General features: G+C 41.6%; 2 protein-coding genes across 3 annotated transcripts in view; one reads left to right on the forward strand and one right to left on the reverse strand.

Moving 5' to 3' along the window:
- Positions 1-21553, forward strand: part of LOC307029173 (uncharacterized protein) — a 426810-nt gene that overhangs the window by 212260 nt on the left and 192997 nt on the right. The window lies entirely within an intron of this gene.
- Positions 660-3437, reverse strand: LOC307030311 (uncharacterized protein). Of its 2 annotated transcripts, none has more exons than XM_079666651.1 (3): positions 3136-3437; positions 2538-2776; positions 660-2150 (listed from the first exon to the last, which is right to left on the reverse strand). In XM_079666651.1, exons 1-3 carry the CDS (start codon positions 3207-3209, stop codon positions 1381-1383), a joined length of 1083 nt encoding a protein of 360 aa, XP_079522777.1. In that variant the 5' UTR covers positions 3210-3437; the 3' UTR covers positions 660-1380. The 2 variants fall into 2 exon arrangements, with proteins under 2 accessions (XP_079522777.1, XP_079522778.1); XM_079666652.1 differs by having other exon boundaries at positions 2538-2716; positions 3136-3436.

The raw sequence follows: 21553 nt of genomic DNA on the forward strand, positions 1-21553 counted from the left end.
TTGCACAGAAATGTTTATAGCTAGACCCAGTAATCTGACTTCCAGGGCCCAGACATGGTCAAACTATAAACACAACAACACCATTACATATTTGATCGGCATCACTCCAGCTGGTGCAATTTCCTTTCTGTCTCCTGGGTGGGGTGGATGGGTTTCAGACAAGCAGATCACTAAGGAGTCAGGTTTCCTCAAACTTTTGGAGCCTAGGGATGAGGTTTTAGCCGACAGATTTCTCATCAGAGATGAGCTTGCGGCCTATGGTGCAACCCTTCGTATCCCTCATTTCACAAAAGGAAAGAAGCAGCTTTCTGCACAGGAAGTGGACACATCTAGACAACTTTCTCGTGTGAGGATCCATGTAGAGCGAGTTATTGGTCGGTGGAAAAACTTTAAGATTTTACAAACATTTATTCCTTTGTCGCAGGTTGACATACTAGATGATGTTGTTATTGTATGTGGTGCCCTCACAAACCTCTGTAAGAGTGTTGTTCCCAAATGAGTTACACATAACCATGTATGACTTATAAGGTGATTTTACATTTTTAAAACATGTATATAGGCCTACTGTACTTAAAACTGAATGCATTTTAATAAACCTCCCCACATTGGCTGCCACTGGTGTATCTAATGGTCCTTTCCCCCCCAGATTATCTCAACAATTCAGAGTGCAGTATCACATTTATTTGTAATGCTGTTACTAACAGAGTTTCATTCCATTCAGGTGCCATTAAAGTTTCACTAAACATTAACAACATAGAAAGTAGGAGTATGTACAATATATTAGAATCAAACTGGTTCTGTATGTTGTAAACAGTAAATAATAATTTTAGGTCGCAAATTATCTCTATGGATACATATATAGCATTACAGAATAAAACTTAAAATATCTTGTTGCACTGAAGTGCATCTAGACACAGCTGTCAATAACAACATCAAATGTAAAGAAAAGGCTGATGATGAATTCATTGTTTCAACTGTAATGCAACTTTAACAACCAGGGAAAGACAATCCATAACCGACATCTAACACCATATCTGGTCTCCTATCACAATACAATACATTATATTGCCCACTCCTACATTATGGCATTCAAGCCTCAACTCTCAGACATTTCCTACATAACCATGTTGCTGGCTTCCTTTTTATGTGTGCACAACTGTAGTGAATGTGGTTGTTGCATTTGACACAGATTATCATTTTACCAAAATCTGGTCTTTTACAGTATTCGCAGGCTCTCTGTGACACCAAGACAGGATCATGTCTTCTTGTCAGTAATTCAGGCAACACACTCGAGCTAAAGAACTCATGTGCTTTTGGCAAAGCCTCCTGCAGAAACTCTTCATTTCTTAGGATACGTTGCACAATGAACTTCTCCTTAGTTCACAACACAAAGTCACAGTAGCTAACACCACACACAAACATGTGAAGTTGAGTTTGATAGTAGTATGTGTGTGAATGTTTCAAAGAGAATGACTTGTCCAGACAAAACTGCTTGTCTTCTGTACATCCTTGAAGGCTATTCCTGTATTTGTAGGGACATTTGATCTCTACCACCCCTTTGCCACAGCAGGTACATCTTGCTATCCCATCTGGCGATGATCCAAGGTGTGGCTCAGAAGGTTGCACTACTAAGCCACATGAGCTGATGCTGAAATCTGGATGGCTTTGGGACATAAATGCAGTGTAGGCTTGTCTTGCCGTTTCCTCCATGTTTTGACCCCAGAGCACAGATGGGACATTTAACTCTGTTTTGTTGTACTGCATTATATCATTTAGGTATGTTTTGCTGATCTTGTCAGTTGTGGCTGCATGGTGAAATGTGGTGCTTGTGATCCGACCAGCCCTATAGGTCTGCCACTCATTTGACCTTGACTGTTTCCGTGTCACAAATTCCAGTTTCTCACATTGTTGAGGTTGTAGTGTAGTTTTTAGTTTGTGAAATGTATCCTCACATTTCACCTTCATTTCCTGTGGTGAGAGTTCCCGGAGTGTTGCATCAAATAAAGCAGTCAAGGGCTCAGGTAAGTCTGGATGCTCTTCTGAATCAGTGTCAGACGATGCAGTGTCCGTGTCACTGTTTTCCAGGCTCGTCAGCACTGCAGCACCTGGGTACACATCCAGCAGTTCCCGGATGTCATCATCTGTCAACACTGATAATAGAGCAACAAAAAGACACAATTAGTGTGCTGCATAATGTTCACATTTTAAGAATAATGACTGAATTATTCTAAAACCAGACCAGTTAAGCTGTAGATAACAAACAATCGAATTTCTAGAATCAGTAATCTGAAGACAAAAGGACAGACATATTCAAACTAACATAACAAATGATACTGAAACTATTCAAACTGAGCGTGTATGTTTACAAAAAGTCATGATGCCACGTTGGTCTGTAGGCCTTTTCATCTCTGCATCACCAAGTAACACCTTTCTCAGGCTACATTATGGTGTCAAGACACTGAGGAGAAATCCTGAGAATTAATTAAATGCACTATGGCAAAAGGAAACTTATCTAGGCTCTGTCAACTATTACATGCCTCTGGGTGTGATACTATTCTTCCTAGCAGATGTTGAAGCTGCTGGAAGTTGCCTGCCAAGCCTCTTTGGTTTGTGGAAGCTGATTTCCCTCAATGGAGCTGGTCTGACTTCTTTCCTGCTGATGTCTTTCCACATGCACAATCCAGAAGTAACCGCTGCTTTCTCTGTCCTTCCCATCCTAACATAGAGCTCAACTTTGAATAATATTGCAGCTGCATGGCTGCAGCATGACCCAAGCCTGAAAATTCACAAAATCATAATAAACATACTGGGCTTGAAAGTAACATTTGCTCTCAGACAAATCTCGGCTCTGGCTATGAAGTAGGTAAACATCTAACTTACTAGACATTTGAGTATCCTAAGCTTAATCAGGTTTTGAATGTAACTGAATGATATTGGCTGCTGACATTTTGAACCCTGTTGTCACTGTGTTGTTGTTCATGAACATGTTAGTTTCAAACCCTGGTTATGATGAGAAAGTTACAGGGCAAGGCATACGATTTTTGATATGGAAAGGAGAGTAATAGCCAGCTGAAAGGACAGTACACCCTGAACTGTTACCTACAAGCCCACAACACCAAATAATAGGCTACTTACCCCGCCATACAGGTGCAATTCGCTGTGAGGACGTAGTTTTCTCGTTGGTTGATTATGACCCAAGCCTCATACATCCTTGTCTTGTGTCCTTGTCTTTGACTAGGGACAATTTCTGATCTCAAAATACAAAACTCTGAGTCTATGTCATGGTATTTGACGTTCTGTACATGACCACAGACAACGTATTCGTAAGCATCCACTGATCTATAGGCTCGTAATTTCTCTCTGGTGTACACGCTTGGTTTCTCAATTAAATAGGTATATATATCTGGCCACTGTATATTCGGCCACTTGCTAACGTCTTCAACCCACTCATCAATAGAACACGGATCTGGAAGTCGGACACCATTTGTCAAAGTCAACTTGTTAAGGTAACATTCACGATCTTTAGTTAATAATCCCCTTGCGTAGCTTGACAAGCTGTTTATCTCTGCCATCCTTCTGTTGCCATAATGCGCGTGCATACGTTCTACGTCATCATTGTGTACAAACACAAAAAGGGTCTATAGATTTAAAAAATAGTTGTATGTATTGATTTAAATTGACATGCATCCGCTAAGAAAAGTAGTCCGTTGTTACCGTTTTTTAAACAGTCTGAATGAAACGGCAGCTCTCAGCTGTGTATTTACACAACTAATGGCCCATCAACCACAGCTCTCTCCCCCCCCCCTGATCTTTCTTCTCCAGCAGCTAAATTAACTGTAGGTTACTCTGAGTGACAAGCTTACAGTTAGACACAACACTGTCATTGCAAGTGACCCTCAGTTAGTTGACTTTTATGTTCAACTGCTAAATTCGTTACTGATAAAAAAAGGGCTTCTACTTGACCTAATTACCTTAACACTAGAACCGCCAGAGGTTTTTGTATAGGCCTACCTAAACCCGTCAAATCCCGCTATTAGAATGCAATTTTTAACAACATAGGGTGCTACATAACACACTTTCAGGAAAAGTCACGGACTGGGAGACTTTAATATTTTATTGAAAAAAAGTTACATTGCACACACACAACACACATCACACAAATTGACCCGATTGGCGGTTCTAGTGTTAAATAAACTCACTAATTAATGAAACCAGTTCAATACGCATTATTCTTATTCTTATCATTCTTTATGAGCGCTGAAGTAGTCTTAAAATCAGATCTGTTTTTTAAATGAAATCTGACGGCAGGCAGTTAGCTCTGATCACCTATGATAAATGCGCCACACCTAATCTGGCCATTCAGCCACAGAGCTCTCTCTATACAAATCAAACTGTAGACGGTGTGAAAGCACCTATTGTTTTAAATAATGACCTGTGAGCCTTCTGAATTACTGTGGGACAGCACATTCTAAACTAAAATGTTCAATCAATAAAGTAACATATTATCTTATCTTAATAATATCTTCATATTAATAATAATAATAAATCATACAGTATGTGTCCGAAAGGGAGCAGGAGGAAGCAAACACAAAAATATACAAAAAATATACTGCATATTAAAGCAAACGATTGTAAAGGTAAAAGTATGAGCATAACAAATAAAGAAGTGTAATGTAAACATTTACATTATTATTATGATTATTTAATATATAAAGACTATATATTATTGAATTACAAGATTAGATATACTTTAGTTGATCTAAAATATTGATGTGTTCAAATGCTCTTCAAAACACAACTGAAAGTCCATGAAACTTGTCTTTCTGTATTTGTGAATGAAGCGCCATCTCCTGGTTAAAACCTGAAATTGAAAATCTGACAACACCCTCTTGCAAAATAGTGGGAGGGCTTAACATTCCTCTATACTGGTCTTTGGCAGGTCGTAGGCAGGAAGCTGTAAGCTGGAAATTCAGTGCTACATCTGTAGGCAGTACTCTTTCTTTTCCCCTGTACACCAATCGTACTCACGCATAGATTTTTTTTTTTATTGAAAAACGCCTTCTTCCGAAGGTAAAAAATTGCTCCTATGATGCTGTAATAATATCAGATCGTTGTCCTTTGATCATGGAGCTATGCTTTGAGAATCAACCAACGCCTTCTCGATCTTGGAGATGTAATACTTCTTACTATCTGATGAAACCTTCATAAAGTGCATATCTTCAGAAATTGACATATTTTTTTAGATTAATATTGATAAAAATATGAAATGGAGTTCTATCTGGGAAAGTCTTAAAGCATACAGTATATCCGTGGGAAAATAACCTCTTATAGCTCCTTCAAAAACAAACAAAGAAGGATGCGCTTGCTGGAGTTGACCAATATGATTTTAAATTTGGATCAGCAACATTCTGCTTCTCCATCTCCTGATTTATATAGACAGAGATTATGTTTACAGACAGAATTTAATCTTCTTTCTACTAGACAGACTAAATAGATGATTTTAAAATCAAAGGGATTGGTTTATGAGCAGGGCGAAAGACCATCCAAAATTCTTGCTCACCAATTGCGGCAATCAGAGAGCTCACGACTAATAGCTCAAATCAGAAATGAATCTGGCCATCTGACCCATGATTCTGGTGAAATCAACAAAACATTTAAGAACTTCTATAGTAGACTTTACGAATCTGAATCCTGTAGGAACGAAAAACTGCTGGATACATGTTTACATTATTTGAACATAAAGACATAATATTCCTGTAATTGTTCAACTCAAAATTCCTAGGTAAGTGGACCGACCACTGTGGTCATTAGGATGATTATGATAGTTTATTTAGCTATTGGAATTTGACTATTAACACATGTAAAAGAATGACACGGAATCAGCTGGTGAAAGTAACATTTGTTTATTAGAAAAGGGGAGCTGGGAGTGGAGGTTGGTTATGGCAGCAGTGGGAAACAGTTGTTCCAGGGTGGGTAGAGAGGCCTGGCTGGTCTTGGGAGTGTGGAAGGCCTTGGATTCCTCCTGGGAGAGACACAAAATTAGTGTGAGGCAAAAGCAGGCAAAGTTGTCAAAGAATATGCTGGCAATGAGCTAGAGCGGCACGCAACAAACTGTTGACGGCAACAATCCGGCAGGGAATGAGTGCAGGCTGCAGGCTTTCATAGTGTGGCTGACGAGCAGGTTGCAGGTGTGGTTGATTGGAGATTGCTCCCAGCCGTGTAGAGCAGACCAGCAGGGAGAGAGAGAGACACACAGTAGAAAGAAACACATACAAACACTAACTGGGGTTACGTACTGTAACCCAGTTTCTATGAGTATAGGCGCAGCCCTCTAAGGCTATCGCTATTGGATAATCCCCACTGCACATGTGCAGCACTGAAAGACTTAATCCACGCCCACCTATGACGTGGGCCCCACCTTCGGGCTCACTTCCGTATAAATAGGAAGTAGGCCCTACAATCCACTCCCACACAACAGCTTTTCTTCAGCTATTCGCGGAGCCAGTGGGGCCCGAACCTTAGAGGGCTGCGCCTATACTCATAGAAACTGGGTTACAGTACGTAACCCCAGTTCTATCTCGTATAAGGCTTCGCCCTCTAAGGCTATCGCTATTGGGTTAAGGGCGAAGCAGGATGTAGTCTATGCCCCACTGGTTCCGTCCGTTACCAGAAGCACAAAACACACCTACTCAGTTAATAACCCATGTCCATTTTGTCCTGCGTAAATGGAGCATCACATTCCCAGGGAATATAGCATTAAAAAAATGTATATTCTCCATCAGGGAACGAGGGTAGGCTAAATAGGCTACCTGTCGTTATATAAAGTAGAGACCAAAGTGCCACTTGTTAAAACGATAAAAGAGGGGGAAAAGGGCAGCTCTCTAAGAGCCGACAGGCAGGAGAGAGGGCACGCAGTTGAGTCCCTGACATTACTCACTCTGACAGGACACTCAGTACTGAGTGTGTCAGAGAGGAATGGGAAACATCCTTCAAATACAAACGAATAAAAGAACAGGGGGAAGACCAAGATGCAGCAGTGCAAATGTCCTTCACTGTCATTCCTCCGTGCAACGCCATAGAGGAGGAAAATCCTCTGGTGCTGTGCACTTTGATGTTCTCCGGGGGATCCACCCCAGAGGAGACATACGCCTGTGACACAGCCTCACACAGCCAGTGTGACAGGCGTTTTGCAGACAGAGGCTGCCCTATTGAGCGCTCTCTGTAATGCACAAACAGACGAGCTGCGTAAAGCAGCCGTGCGTGCAATATAGCATGACAGCGTGCGCACGGGACGGAGGAGATGAGACGTGGCTTCTTCCTCTGATGTGTGAGGAGGAGGAAAGAAGCCATCCAAAGTTATCACTCTCGATCTAAAAGAGCTTTTGATAACCTTTGGCCTAAAAACCGGGTTAGGGCGCAAAACAGCTGAGCTGCCATCTCCTTGGATCTGGAGACATGACGGAGTCACAGAGAGAGCAGACAAATCACTCACCCTTTTAGCTGATGTCAGAGCCAAGAGCAGAGCTACTTTGGGTGACAAAAACTTCAGGGTAACCTGATCTAAAGGTTCAAATGGAGCGTTACTCAGTGCGCGTAACACTAAAGCCAAAACCCATTGAGGCGCCAAAGCGCGTGACACAGGTCTGGGTCTCTGTGCTCCCCGTAGAAAACGTTTTGTCAGAGGGTGACTAAACACCGTGCTGATCCCAAAACCTACGTGGCATGATGAAATGGCAGCAGCATATGTTTTGACCGTGCTATAAGCCAATTCCTGTCCAGCTGGAGGAACGACAGCATGAAGCAGGGGGCCCGTAACGGGGTCCAGGCTTTTCCCAGGGCTCTCAAGTTTTGAACAGAGTGAGATTTTGGCAGCGGTGTTTGGTACTCCAACTTCTGGGGCTCCCCTCAAAGTTACCATGAAGCCCTCTGTATCGCGAATGTCAACGGGGTGGGGGGGGTGCTAGTGGAGTATGATGCCCTCTGTATCGCGAATGTCAACGGGGGGGGAGGGGGGGGGTGCTAGTGGAGTGCACGCGTCTCAAACAAGCCTAGTTTGTTTACAAAATTGCGGCGCATCATGGTGGGCGGTACCCTGGAAAGAAATCTCTCCGTGACAAATACAACGTGTGGCGTGTGAGCGTGTGAGTAGAGTGAAATGCGTGAGACTTGAGAGCTCTGTATTCCCTACATACCAAATGGAACATTGTCCATTTGGCTGTGTAGGATGTGTATTCAGCAGCTGCGCTGATCGCTACTTTATTGTCTGTTCGAATCAACACATGTTGATTGTACAGCAACGGGGCGAAGTGCTGGCTTACTTTCCATACGGAGAGTAATTCCCGCACGTTTATATGGAGAGACATGTGACCCGGCCACTGTCCCCCCACTGCCTATGACATGCACGTTCCTCAGCCTGCGAGAGATGCGTCTGCGAACACTGCGGTGTGTGACGTCACTCTGCTCAGGGGCACCTCCACTGACGTGGAGATTTTTCCAGTAGGTTAAATCCAAACCCACGGAAGGAGGAATGTACACCATGCATATCCTCTGACGCACAGGGTCGATACTGTTGGGGCAGAATCTCTGCTCCGCGCCGTTCCTATATGAGCGGGTTCTCAAAAGAAGGAAAAATTCAAAGCAGCCAGGATAAGGGTTAAACAATAATCTGCTTTAATGGCAAAATCATACAAATACATCACCCAATCTCCTAATCACGAAGCACTCTGCAGAGTACTCCGGGCTCAGGTTCTACCACCGTGTGAGACACGTCTCAGGAACGGCAAGTCAAAAACAAGAGCGCCGATTTTCAAAATGATCACAACATTTATACACAGAGTTCACTTCTGAGCGAGCTCGACAGTGAGTTGGCATTGGTCGGTTTCCCTTCTGGGCGGGATCCCAAGTAGTAAGTCCGCAGTTGTTGATTCTATGTTGCTTCTGTGCGCGTGTGTGTGTGTGTGTGTGTTTCTGTCCCTCTGCCCTTAGGCAGATCCCCCAATCAATGATTTGGAGTCATGACAGAGGACTCTTTGACAGGACACATACTCATTCCCCCTAAACATCTTCAACACACACAAACATCGTATCATGTATCTTATCACACAACAGTCACCTGTTTTTCTCTATGAAAGCCATATTTGTAAATATCCAAACGCCATCGTCCCATGACAGTCCCCGAATCACCCAACCAACATAAGTTCATTGTTCTTGTGGCTTAATGGCTTCCCTGAACTTCCCTTCACCCCAAAGTCAGCTTACTAGAAATGAATACATTTTATTGATAAGCTCAAAAGGACGTTTATCTTGTTTACTGCTGGGTGACCCAAGTCTCAAGGCCTGCAGGATGTGTAGGAGATAAACATTAATTCTACAAGACTTTAACTGCCTTATATCTGAAAATGTATCTGGGACTTCCCCTGTTAATTGCAAGGACTATTGATAATTAACAGAAAGACCCTAGGGGCCTCTTCTTGGTATCTGCTAGGCAGAAGTCACTCAATGCAGAAATCACAAGTTTAACACACATTCTATATAAGGTGACATTAAAATGAATATACCAGATTGAACTTTCCTGCCATAACACGTTACTTTAATACTTCAAATAATTCAAATAATACTTCAATACGCAGGCAAATAAACCACCTCTGGAAGTCGCCTCACTGTGAAGGAGACCCAGGGGGATCACCATGTGACCAGCTGATATCATGCCTAACAGCTGCATCACGGAGAGGGCTGTCACCGCCCCGCGGGATGTGACGCGCCGGAGGAGAGCTGTCCGAGCTGCCTAAAAACCAATAGGTTTTAAAGACAGCTGGTTTATGCAGCGAGCCATGCTGCCTATAACCCACATGTGTAGGGGCAGCCGGCTTAACCGGTGAGCCTTGCTGCTTATTATTATCCATCTGTCCATCGAACACACGCGTCGCCACTCTGAGTAATACTCTGAGAGCGCGCGACATGCTCTGGATGTGCTGTGGTTGTCATGGTGACGAGCCAAGCCAGAGCCCTCGCCGCCGTTGCCCGTGAAGCAGCCCGAGAGGGGCCGGGACCGAAAAGGCTGCGAGGGGGCCTCAACACACTGCCTCTCACACCGGCTCTCATCCTGTCTCTGTTTAGGAGAAGGCTCGTAAACTGGACATTGAGGCCCGTTCACGCTCAAACCTGCTGAGGAATGAGCGGAGGTGTGTGCAGTGCTATTCACACAGTGCGTAATAACAGCCCTAGGCTCATTACGACCGTGTGTAGTATAGGCACATCTGGGACAGAGGAAAACCGTGCTGCTATAACCGACAGGTTAGGAGCATCAGGTTTAAACGTCAAGCCCTGTTGTCTAATAACCGACTGGTTAATTACAGCTGGCTTGTGCCGCGAGCTCTGCTGCTGCGCTAACCAACCGGTTACAGCCGGCTCAAACGGCGAGCCCTGCTGTCTGCTAACCGACATGTAGCAAACAGCTGGCTTATGCACCTCCACACGCTGTATTGCACAGCGGCTCTCATCATGTTGCCGTTTAGGAGAAGACTCGTAAACCGGACATTGAGGTTCACGCTCAAACCTGCTTGAGGAATGAGCGGAGGTGTGTGTAGGAGACACATATGTGACATAGGAAACAAACCTGGGCTGTCTATTTAACCGCTTATGCAGTAGTTTTTTATGTCATCCGGAAGAGAGCTCTCCTGAACCGGGGGAACGGGGAGATCTCATTAGGCGGCTGCCTTTCCGATGATCTCCGGGAGTTCCTGGAGAATACCACCTATCGACGGCAGAGCCGTGATGGCGGATATAGGGACCCGGTGACCCGGCGTCAGCCCGGCAGCCGAACCTAGGCTCGGCTACTGGGCTGACACCGGGCCCCCGCCCCGTCTCCCCCGCCGGAGGAGAGGGAGACAGGGCGGGGGAACCACATGGTGATCCGTGAATGGAGGGGAAGGAGTCGCCTGACTGCTGCCCGCCACTCTGATCCAATAAATAAAGGGCTTGGTCCACAGAGTAAGACTCCTGGACTAGCCAATCATCCTCGGCCGAAGCAGCGAGAGCGTCCGCTCAACCACCGTCTGTGGGCCAGAGGGAGACGGACACAATGAGTGCACGACACCTGGGGAGTGAGAGCCGTGTTTGCGTGCTCTAATCTCTGGCAGGACTCACACCGTGAGCTCCGGTCGTAACTCATACGTCGGGTTGACACTGGGCCCACGCCCCGTTTCCCCCGTCCGGAGGAGAGGGAGGATGGGCCCAGGGGAACCAGGAATGTCTTTTTAGTAAACAGCTCTGAAAAGAGCTTTGTGCCTGACAGTGTGAAGTACAACAGTACAGTACAACAGTACAACGGAGTGCTGAAGAAAAGTGGGAGTGGATTTTAGGGCCTACTTCCTATTTATACGGAAGTGAGCTCGAAGGTGGGGCCCACGTCATAGGTGGGCGTGGATTAAATCTTTCAGTGCTGCACACGTGCAGTGGGGATTACCCAATAGCGATAGCCTTAGAGGGCGAAGCCTTATGCGATATAGAACAGGGGTTTCAGGGACGGGCAATGATAGTCGGTCCGTTCTTCTATATGTCTGTCTTTGGTTTTCTAAGTGTTAATCGATCCATATGACAATAGAGATACGTATGTGCATAAACAACAAAAACACTTGGGGTATAATGTTCGACCAATGTTATCACCAAACATTTTAAGAATGTTTTTAGAGAACGTTATCCTACCTTTCAGAAGTACATTCTAGGAACCAAAATAAAACTTCTTGATGAAACCATTCCTAGAACAATGAATGGTAACATTCTCAGAATGTTTTTAGAACCAACAATGTCTAGCTGGGAACTCAGACATGGCTAAGCAAACATGCAATATCATGAATTAGGTGCTTGTTTTTTTCTAAAAAGGAAAATGTGGTGACATCAGATTTCTTTTAAACATCCTTTTCAAACAAATGCAACAACTTTGTTTTTTAAAGCGCACTACAAATAAATCTGACGTTGACCATGACCCTGTTAATATTTCGCATCACAGGAACATTTTATAAAAAAATAATAACCTCCTGAAAACATTATCCAAATGTTGCTTTCAAAATGTTCTTCTTTGGTTCTCATGTAACATTGAGGAAATGTTCTATAAAAGAACATCTTTAATGTGTTACCCCAACAACGTCCAAATCACATCCTTAGAATGTTGCAGGCAAAACGTTCCACCTTTGTTGACTTATCACATTAAAGGAACATTTTATAAAACACTTTCTCTCATCTAAGGCCTCAATAACATCCTGAAAACATTTTCAGAATGTTGCTTGGAGAATGTCCTTTATTTGTTATCATGTAACATTGAGGGAACGTTTTATAAAGAACATCTTTAATGTGTTAGCCCAACAACGTCCAAAACACGTCCTTAGAATGTTGCAGGCAAAACGTTCCACCTTTGTTAACATATCACATGAAAGGCCTCAATAACATCCTCAAAACATCCTCTGAATGTTGCAGTTAAAATTGCATGTCTTAGATAACCTTAAACCTTATAGGAACAATATTTGAAATAATAAACATCCTAAAAAGGTTATTTGAACATCCGATTAAAACATTTATTTAAAAACGTATTAGAACCTATAGGTAACGTTAGCCAAAGTTGTGAGAACATTCCCAGCTAGCTGGGATGTATTTATTATAAACGTTAGTCCTTAACATCTATCACTGTGTATATCCAACACAGTCTCATAAAAAAACGTGTAATAACTACGTTGGTCCACAACGTAGGACGTAGTACAAAAACGCCTCTGAAATTGTAAGATCCCTAAGTTTTTTTTCACCATTCATTCCAATGGCTATGTCTCGTGATCTTCAAATTTCTCCCTGCAGAAAAAAAAAACATGGCCGAACTTCGTTTTATTCTCGGTGTAAAAGGCCTATTTTCAAGTTAGTTTGGCCATTAAAATGCGTTTTGATGTCATTTGATGCAAGAAATATGAGTTGTTATTTCAGATTATGTGTGCAGTGGATGTACATAATCCGATGATTTAGTTTGCTAGTTATTGCGAAGATTACTTCAGGAAATTGTTTCTATCCAACGTTTTCATTGTTACCAAGGTGGTTGCTAGGGACGCTGCTATCGATATTATTTCTGTTATGTTGTGTAACTGTTTAATGGTGTTATCTTTATTGCTACCCCCTTCACCGGCAATGTATAGTGTTGGTCCACAGAGCAAACGTATTAGTTTAACAAAATCTGCATCTAAAATGGTGCCATAGATACGTTATTTTCCCCTGTGCAATTCCGGTCTCACATGTCACATCTCACATCACATCGTCATAAACAAATACCGGAAACAGACCGAAAACACTTTATTCCGAGTGTGCTTGCTTTTCTCTTTGGAGGTCATCACATAACGGCATCGTAAAATATGTAAAGGTGGCCCCTTATATCAGGAGTGCACGTTTATGGTGTAAATACAGCCTATCTACCAATTGGATCAAATATAAAAGTCAGCCGAATTAGTGTTGATACTGTAAGGAGATGTATTGTGTGAAAATAAATGTAAGAAGTTCTTTAATTGCTGATATATTTATGATCCACGTCACATTTTCAGTGTTGGCGGCAGTTCCTCATGTTTGTCTAGAAGTCTTCTCATCAAGGCTCTATAAATAGAGAATTACAGCAGATATGTAACATTTAATGCAGCCGAACCGTGTATTACAATGCCGTTATGTGATGACTTCTTTATTATGTACATAATAAAAAAAGCACTTTGGCAACTTACCACATACGTTTTAAAATGCTTAATAAGCACCGTAACTTTCATGATATAATTTCTCCATCATAATCGGTAGTTTCCGTGAACGGCCGACTGTTGTGTGATGGCAAATGCTGCGGCTGCAAGGCATCGTGGGGCAGCATTTTCTCCTCTCTTTTCGGTAAGGGAGGTTCAGTGGTTCCTAAGCTAAAGGAGGTTATAAAGGAAGTTTATATACATAATTATTATGTACATAAAGATTATGTATTAAATATTTTGGAGATTTATATATTGATGGGACTTTTGCCTCATTCACCCAGCTGAAACAGAAATATAACCTTAATAACAACACATCTTTTAGATATTTGCAGGTTAGAAACTTTGCTCGAACTAATCTAGTTAATTTCCCTTATCCGCCGGATAAAACAATATTAGACCATATTTTGGATGTTAACCCACTCGGGAGGGGTGTGGTTGCTCAAATATATAAGATCATTTCTCAACTTGACTGCCCCTCCTTATCTATAATTAAAGGCCAATGGGAAGGCCAATGGGAAGAGGACTTACAATTACAATTGGATGAGGACACATGGGATTCAATTCTAAACAAAGTTCACTCCTCCTCTATCTGCGCACGGCATGGACTCCTACAGTTTAAAATTCTTCATCGTCTACACTATACTAAAGCGAAATTAGCCAAGTTTTATCCTAATGTGAGCCCCATTTGTGCTAGGTGCAAGAATAAAGTAGGGAATCTTATTCACACTTTTTGGACTCGTCCCCGGCTTTGCAAGTACTGGGAAGATGTTTTTAAAACTCTCTCAGAAGTGTTTGAAATTCCTCTCAATCAGTCTCCACTGACAGCATTGTTTGGAGTTGTTGCTAGAGAAGCTCAACTTCCAAAATATAAATTAAATGCCATTGCTTTTGCATCGTTGATAGCTCGACGACTAATTCTTCATGCTGGAACCGACTAACTCCCCTTTTGTGTATGTGCAGTTCTCAACATGGCCCGACTTATAGTGATTTTCTCCTCTTTTAATACTTTTCGCTTCATTCTGGAAGAAAGACGTGAAATGTGCCAACGAGACGGCCATCTTGGTGTTGGTGATGTATAATACCAGAGATGTAGTTCATTTAGCGTTTCACACAAAATAAATTGTTAATTCACATTTTTACGGCACATCTTTTTTTTTTTGACTTGCAAAATTATCTTTTAAATTGACAAACATCATATGGGTAATTTGTTGCACAATTAAAACGGGATCAAAAGATAATCTTTCTCTCTCCATTGACTTCAATACATACTTTTTCCGAAATAAGGTCCCATGGAGGTCCCCCAGAAGGGGAGGGACTTCGCCAGTCTATACCGTTACACCCCTACTCTGCACTGTACGTGTGTGTGGCGTTTGAGTGCATGCGGTTGTTAAGACTCTCCTCTGTGCAAGCCCTGAAGGTTGGGCCAGACTTTACTGTCATTTCTCATCCCAATGGTTCCTGCCACATCCTCCTGCCAACACACGGCTGGAGAACAACCAAGTGCCAGGAGGAGAAAAGGAAACTCAACTGACATTCAATCTGTCTCTCTCTCTCTCAGAACAAAAGTCACACTACCATTAAGAGTATAAGGAAACAATAACATGTCTGCTCTTTTACAGATGTAAGGTGGTAAATCAAAAGGCTTAAAAAAGCCACAGATTACTATCAATGAAATTGGATGCAGCGAAGACAATTGAAGACAATGCAGAGACAAAAATAGGAGGATGGGCAAAACAGAAAAACGAATGAACCTTTATTGTTTGTTTGTTTGTAGCCTTTATTTAACCAGGTGAAAGCCCCTTGAGATCAAAGATCTCTTTTTCAAGGGTGACCTGCTTATTGAAACATTAAAGAATACTTTACGTTAAAGTGGACCTATCATGCTATATTTTAATAATATAGTGTAGGACCATATCTATATAAGGCATATTTATACTTTTTATTTTTCAAAATACCAAACAGATCATGCATTTTAGCCATTCCTCATTTCGCTCAATTTAACACTGTCTTTGCATGGGCTGATTCTGTGAGAACAGCACCATCTACAGGCCTGGCATATGTACTACAGGATCTCCAGCGCTTTCGAACGGCAATGTCCGTGGCTGTCTCCTCCTGATTGGTGGAGTTGGCCCAATAGCCGTAGCGCCACTTCTGTGACGTCATAGAAGTGTTCAAATCTGGATCAGTTTTTATCAGATCCGTTGCAGCCCCTTTTTAAGAGATTTGGGTATGGAGGAAAATAGAGAGCGTTGTGTTTTCTGACACTTGGTGAGTTCGCTGGAACACCGGGGACACATATTCATGTATAAAAGACGTACAAAAGTGCATTTTGCATGATAAGTCACCTTTAAGGTCTTCTTTTAAATAAGAAAAAAGCTTTGGGGGTATCTACAGATAAATATTAAACCTGATAAATAACTTAACGTCTAATATATTGCTTTCCTGCAATGTTAACTATGTTGAAGCACTTATTTTAACTGATATTATACATATTAATTATACTCTTATAAGATGTATGTAGTATAAGAAATGTGAAGAATAATGGTGGAGGGAAAAACACATATTGATAGATGTCTTGTAATGCACTGTTGAGGAACCTGTGACCCAAGTTTTTCATTCATTGCATAACTACACCGTAGTTGTGTATACAGATGTAGCGATTCATTTCAGACAGTTTGAAACGCGAGGGCCGTGATTGGTACGTGATCTGCCCTCGCTCAAAGGGAAAACCTCCAGCTTGACTTGAGACCGCCCCCGTGATAGATAAATGTAATTATAATGAAGCCAGCTGCAATGGATCATTGATCCACCAGGGGGTGCAGTGGGGTCCCACACTGGAGCTGATGTGAAATAAAGTGAGATACAGTATGCTGGATGTACAGCGGAACTTTGTTAAGATCCATATGTCACGGATATCATACTACTGTGCTAAATAAGAGACATGTAATCATTTACAAAACATCACCATGTTGTTATTTAACAAAATAATTTTGTTATTCGAAAAAAACGAACGGGAGGAAATGCAGCCCGGCTCTCGATTTTTAATCCTAATTTAATCATCATCTTCACCACGATCATTTATCTTTATGTTCGCCGAATTGACATGAAATCACTGACACATATGAATATACTGTATTCAACTTCATTAAAACGTTATTAACGTGCCTAAACTCAGTAATTCACCAAAAATATGTATATCTTAATGGAGCTTCGTCGGTCGATCAGGATCCCAAAGTGTAGCGGAGGGATCCTCATCTGGATGAAGGGTGTTATTTTCCCCATAAGGAACAAGTCGCTGCAAATTATCCCGCTTATTACATGACCACATTCTCAACAAAGTAACGACATGACTCCCAATATTAATTTAAATGCTTTTATGGATTTAGAAAATGTTTGTATTGATTTAAAAAATAGTTGTATGTATTGATTTAAATTGACATGCATCCGCTAAGAAAAATAGTCCGTTGTTACAGTTTTTTAAACAGTCTGAATGAAACGGCAGCTCTCAGCTGTGTATTTACACAACTAATGGCCCATCAACCACAGCTCTCTCCCCCCCTCCCCCCTTGATCTTTCTTCTCCAACAGCTAAATTTACGGTAGGTTACTCTGAGTGACAAGCTTACAGTTAGACACAACACTGTCATTGCAAGTGACCCTCAGTTAGTTGACTTTTATGTTCAACTGCTAAATTCGTTACTGATAAAAAAGGGCTTCTACTGTACCTAATTACCTTAACACTAGAACCGCCAGAGGTTTTTGTATAGGCCTACCTAAACCCGTCAAATCCCGCTATTAGAATGCAATTTTTAACAACATAGGGTGCTACATAACACACTTTCAGGAAAAGTCACGGACTGGGAGACTTTAATATTTTATTGAAAAAAAGTTACATTGCACACACACAACACACGTCACACAAATTGACCCGATTGGCGGTTCTAGTGTTAAATAAACTCACTAATAAATTAAACCAGTTCAATACGCATTATTCTTATCCTTCTTTATGAGCGCAGAAATAGTCTTAAAATCAGATCTGTTTTTTAAATGAAATCTGACTGCAGGCAGTTAGCTCTGATCACCTATGATAAATGCGCTGCACCTAATCGCTGGCCATTCAGCCACAGACACTGTTCGAAATGGGGGGGAGCTAGGGGGAGCTTGGCTCCACCGAAGAGCGAGGGAGCTCCCCTGAAGCTTGACTTTGAGTTAAATAGGGGGAGCCCAAAACAATGGTGCATATTTGTGTCACACAGATTAGAAATGTTGAGTTTCTGTAAATAACAGTTCTTGAAATAAATAATAGTTATTGTTCATTACAGTTTCTGAATATTTGTTTTATATTTGTGAATATGTCTGGGTGTTGCCATCTGTACGTGGCGGCGCTGCATTCTTACTTACGTTGCTATGGTTATGGCGGTGATGCCGGCGCGGTATTTGAAATGTTCATATTGATATTTTTTTAACTCTGGCTGTGTCATAAAAAAATATGGCAAAACGAAAACAGCCAAGCGTCACAGCTTTTGGATTCACAAGCAAACAAGCGAAGGAGTCTAAAAATGACAACGTGAACGGAAAACAACTTTTAGTTGGCCGGCTGTAAGCGGCGTTAGGGTCGAGCTTGACAGCTCCAAACCGAGGGAGAGGCCTGCCGATGCGGAGCCTGAAGAGGCTTCAACAATGGCCACATCCGCCGGCATAGTGACACCGTCTGTATTAGTAGAAGAGTGTTTTTATAGCAATTGATCGCATCCGCGCTGCTGCGCCAGTCAACAGAGCGTGCGTTTGACAGATTTAGTAGCAGGATGTGCTCTGAAAAATAGGGCTCCCCGAAAGCAAATGGGTAATTCGAAAACTGACAGAGCTCTCTCTATACAAATCAAACTGTAGACGGTGTGAAAGCACCTATTGTTTTAAATAATGGTCGGAATGTGACCTGTGAGCCTTCTGAATTACCGTGGGACAGCACATTCTAAACTAAAATGTTCAATCAATAAAGTAACATCTTATCTTATCTTAATAATATCTTCATATTAATAATAAATCATACAGTATGTGTCCGAAAGGGAGCAGGAGGAAGCAAACACAAACATATACTGCATATTAAAGCAAACGATTGTAAAGGTTAAAGTATGAGCATAACAAATAAAGAAGTGTAATGTAAACATTTACATTATGATTATGTAATATATAAAGACTATATATTATTGAATTACAAGATTAGATATACTTTAGTTGATCTAAAATATTGATGTGTTCAAATGCTCTTCAAAACACAACTGAAAGTCCATGAAACTTGTCTTTCTGTATTTGTGAATTAAGCGCCATCTCCTGGTTAAAACCTGCAATTGAAAATCTGGCAACGCCCTCTTGGAAAATAGTGGGAAGGCTTAACATTCCTCTATACTGGTATTTGGCAGGTAGTAGGCAGGAAGCTGTAAACTGGAGTCCGAAATTCAGTGCTACACCTGTATGATATGTCAATAAACCTTAGAAAATCTTGAAATCTTGATAGGGATGTGCAAAATAGCCATTATATACAGTCTTTAATTAACTATTAGTAGAGAATAACGAGTAATGAAATTATGCTTTTATAGGGATTATAGGGATATTTCCGGTTATTTTATTTTTGAAATAAATCAGTTCCTGACGGATGCCAAAAAAGCCTGAGATTATGGAATCAAACAAATAAAAACAAGGATAATTGTGTGTTATTGTTGAGTAAATAACAGTGTGTTATTTAGAAAATAATAACAAATTAAAAGGAAAAACATATTAAAATAAATACTGATTTCAGTATTCTGAGGCTCCGAGCCCCATTTATTTTCCTCGCGGACGGCAAAAAAAGGCAGACATTATACAATTTAAAATAAAAACAATAATCGTGGCTTGATATTGAGTAAGAACATGTTTTTATGAACCACACAGCTTCCGGTCTTCCAAGACCCAACCGGACAAAAAGACGTGTTGCAGGCACGAAACACACTACCAATAGAAATACATTGCTTTTAAAATCGTTCTGTGTGACACGAAAAAAAAAGGGGGAAATCGTGTTGGTGATCACGAATCAATAGATTAAATGTCGTGACTATAACACGAAATGCCGTGAGACTGGGTTGTGCAGTGACATGTAATATCCAAGGATTAGAGACTGTTGGATGCTGCTGTTTTGAGCATTGCAATATATTTATTTTCATTATGTTATTTATTTATGATTATTTTTAGGCTAAGCAAAGATTTTTTGTCAGTTTGTATATATGCTGCCATCTGCTTTCTTTTAGCGTGGTTCTACAATCAGAGTTACAACTTGTAATTTACAGACCCTTGTAACTTATAAGGGTCTGTAAATGCAATGAAAACATGTGGCCACAGCAAATCATGTATATTAAACATTTAATTTTTACTATTGAATACTTCAGTACAAAGGATGTATTGAATAATTTAAAGTGGACCTATATATACAGTGGAGAAAAAAAGTATTTAGTCAGCCACCAATTGTGCAAGTTCTCCCACTTAAAAAGATGAGAGAGGCCTGTACTTTTCATCCTAGGTACACCTCAACTATGAGAGACAAAATGAGAACATTTTTTCCAGAAAATCACATTTTTAATGAATTAATTGGTAAATTCCTCGGTAAAATAAGTATTTGGTCACCTACAAACAAACAAGATTTCTGGCTCTCACAGACCTGTAACTTCTTCTTTAAGAGCCTCCTCTGTCCTCCACTTGTTAACTGTATTAATGGCAACTGTTTGAACTCGTTATCAGTATAAAAGACACCTGTCCACAACCTCAAACAGTCACACTCCAAACTCCACTATGGCCAAGACCAAAGAGCTGTCAAAGGACACCAGAAACAAAATTGTAGACCTGCACTAGGCTGCGAACACTGAATCTGCAATAGGTAAGCAGCTTGGTGTGAAGAAATCAACTGTGGGAGCAATTATTAGAAAATGGAAGACATACAAGACCACTTATAATCTCCTTCGATCTGGGGCTCCACGCAAGATCTCACCCCGTGGGGTCAAAATGATCACAAGAACGGTGAGCAAAAATCCCAGAACCACACAGGGGGACCTAGTCAATGACCTGCAGAGAGCTGGGACCAAAGTAACAAAGGCTACCATCAGTAACACACTACGCCGCCAGGGACTCAAATCCTGCAGTGCCAGACGTGTCCCCCTGCTTAAGCCAGTACATGTCCAGGCCCGTCTGAAGTTTGCTAGAGGGCATTTAGATGATCCAGAAGAGGATTGGGAGAATGTCATATGGTCAGATGAAACCAAAATAGAACTTTTTGGTAAAAACTCAACTAGACGTGTTTGGAAGAGAAAGAACACCATACCTACTGTGAAACATGGGGTTGGAAACATCATGCTTTGGGGCTGTTTTTCTGCAAAGGGACCAGGGCGACTGATCCGTGTAAAGGAAAGAATGAATGGGGCCATGTATCGTGAGATTTTGAGTGACAACCTCCTTCCATCAGCAAGGGCATTGAAGATGAAACGTGGCTGGGTCTTTCAGCATGACAATGATCCCAAACACACCGCCAGGGCAACGAAGGAGTGGCTTCGTAAGAAGCATTTCAAGGTCCTGGAGTGGCCTAGCCAGTCTCCAGATCTCAATCCCATAGAAAATCTTTGGAGGGAGTTGAAAGTCTGTGTTGCCCAGCGACAGCCCCAAAACATCACTGCTCTAGAGGAGATCTGCATGGAGGAATGGGCCAAAAATACCAGCAACAGTGTGTGAAAACCTTGTGAAGACTTACAGAAAACGTTTGACCTCTGTCATTGCCAACAA

This window comes from Notothenia rossii (assembly GCF_949606895.1).
Source record: "Notothenia rossii genome assembly, chromosome: 2".
Classification (NCBI taxonomy): Eukaryota; Metazoa; Chordata; class Actinopteri; order Perciformes; family Nototheniidae; genus Notothenia; species Notothenia rossii.

Bases quoted from the DNA above. Each gene is read 5' to 3' on its own strand.
- LOC307030311 (XM_079666651.1), bottom strand. From the start codon at position 3,209: ATGTATGAGGCTTGGGTCATAATCAACCAACGAGAAAACTACGTCCTC. The intron at 2,777-3,135 runs GTAAGTAGCCTA...GTGAATTTTCAG, and splicing joins AATTGCACCTGTATGGCGGG to GCTTGGGTCATGCTGCAGCC. The intron at 2,151-2,537 runs GCATGTAATAGT...CTCTATTATCAG, and splicing joins GAATAGTATCACACCCAGAG to TGTTGACAGATGATGACATC.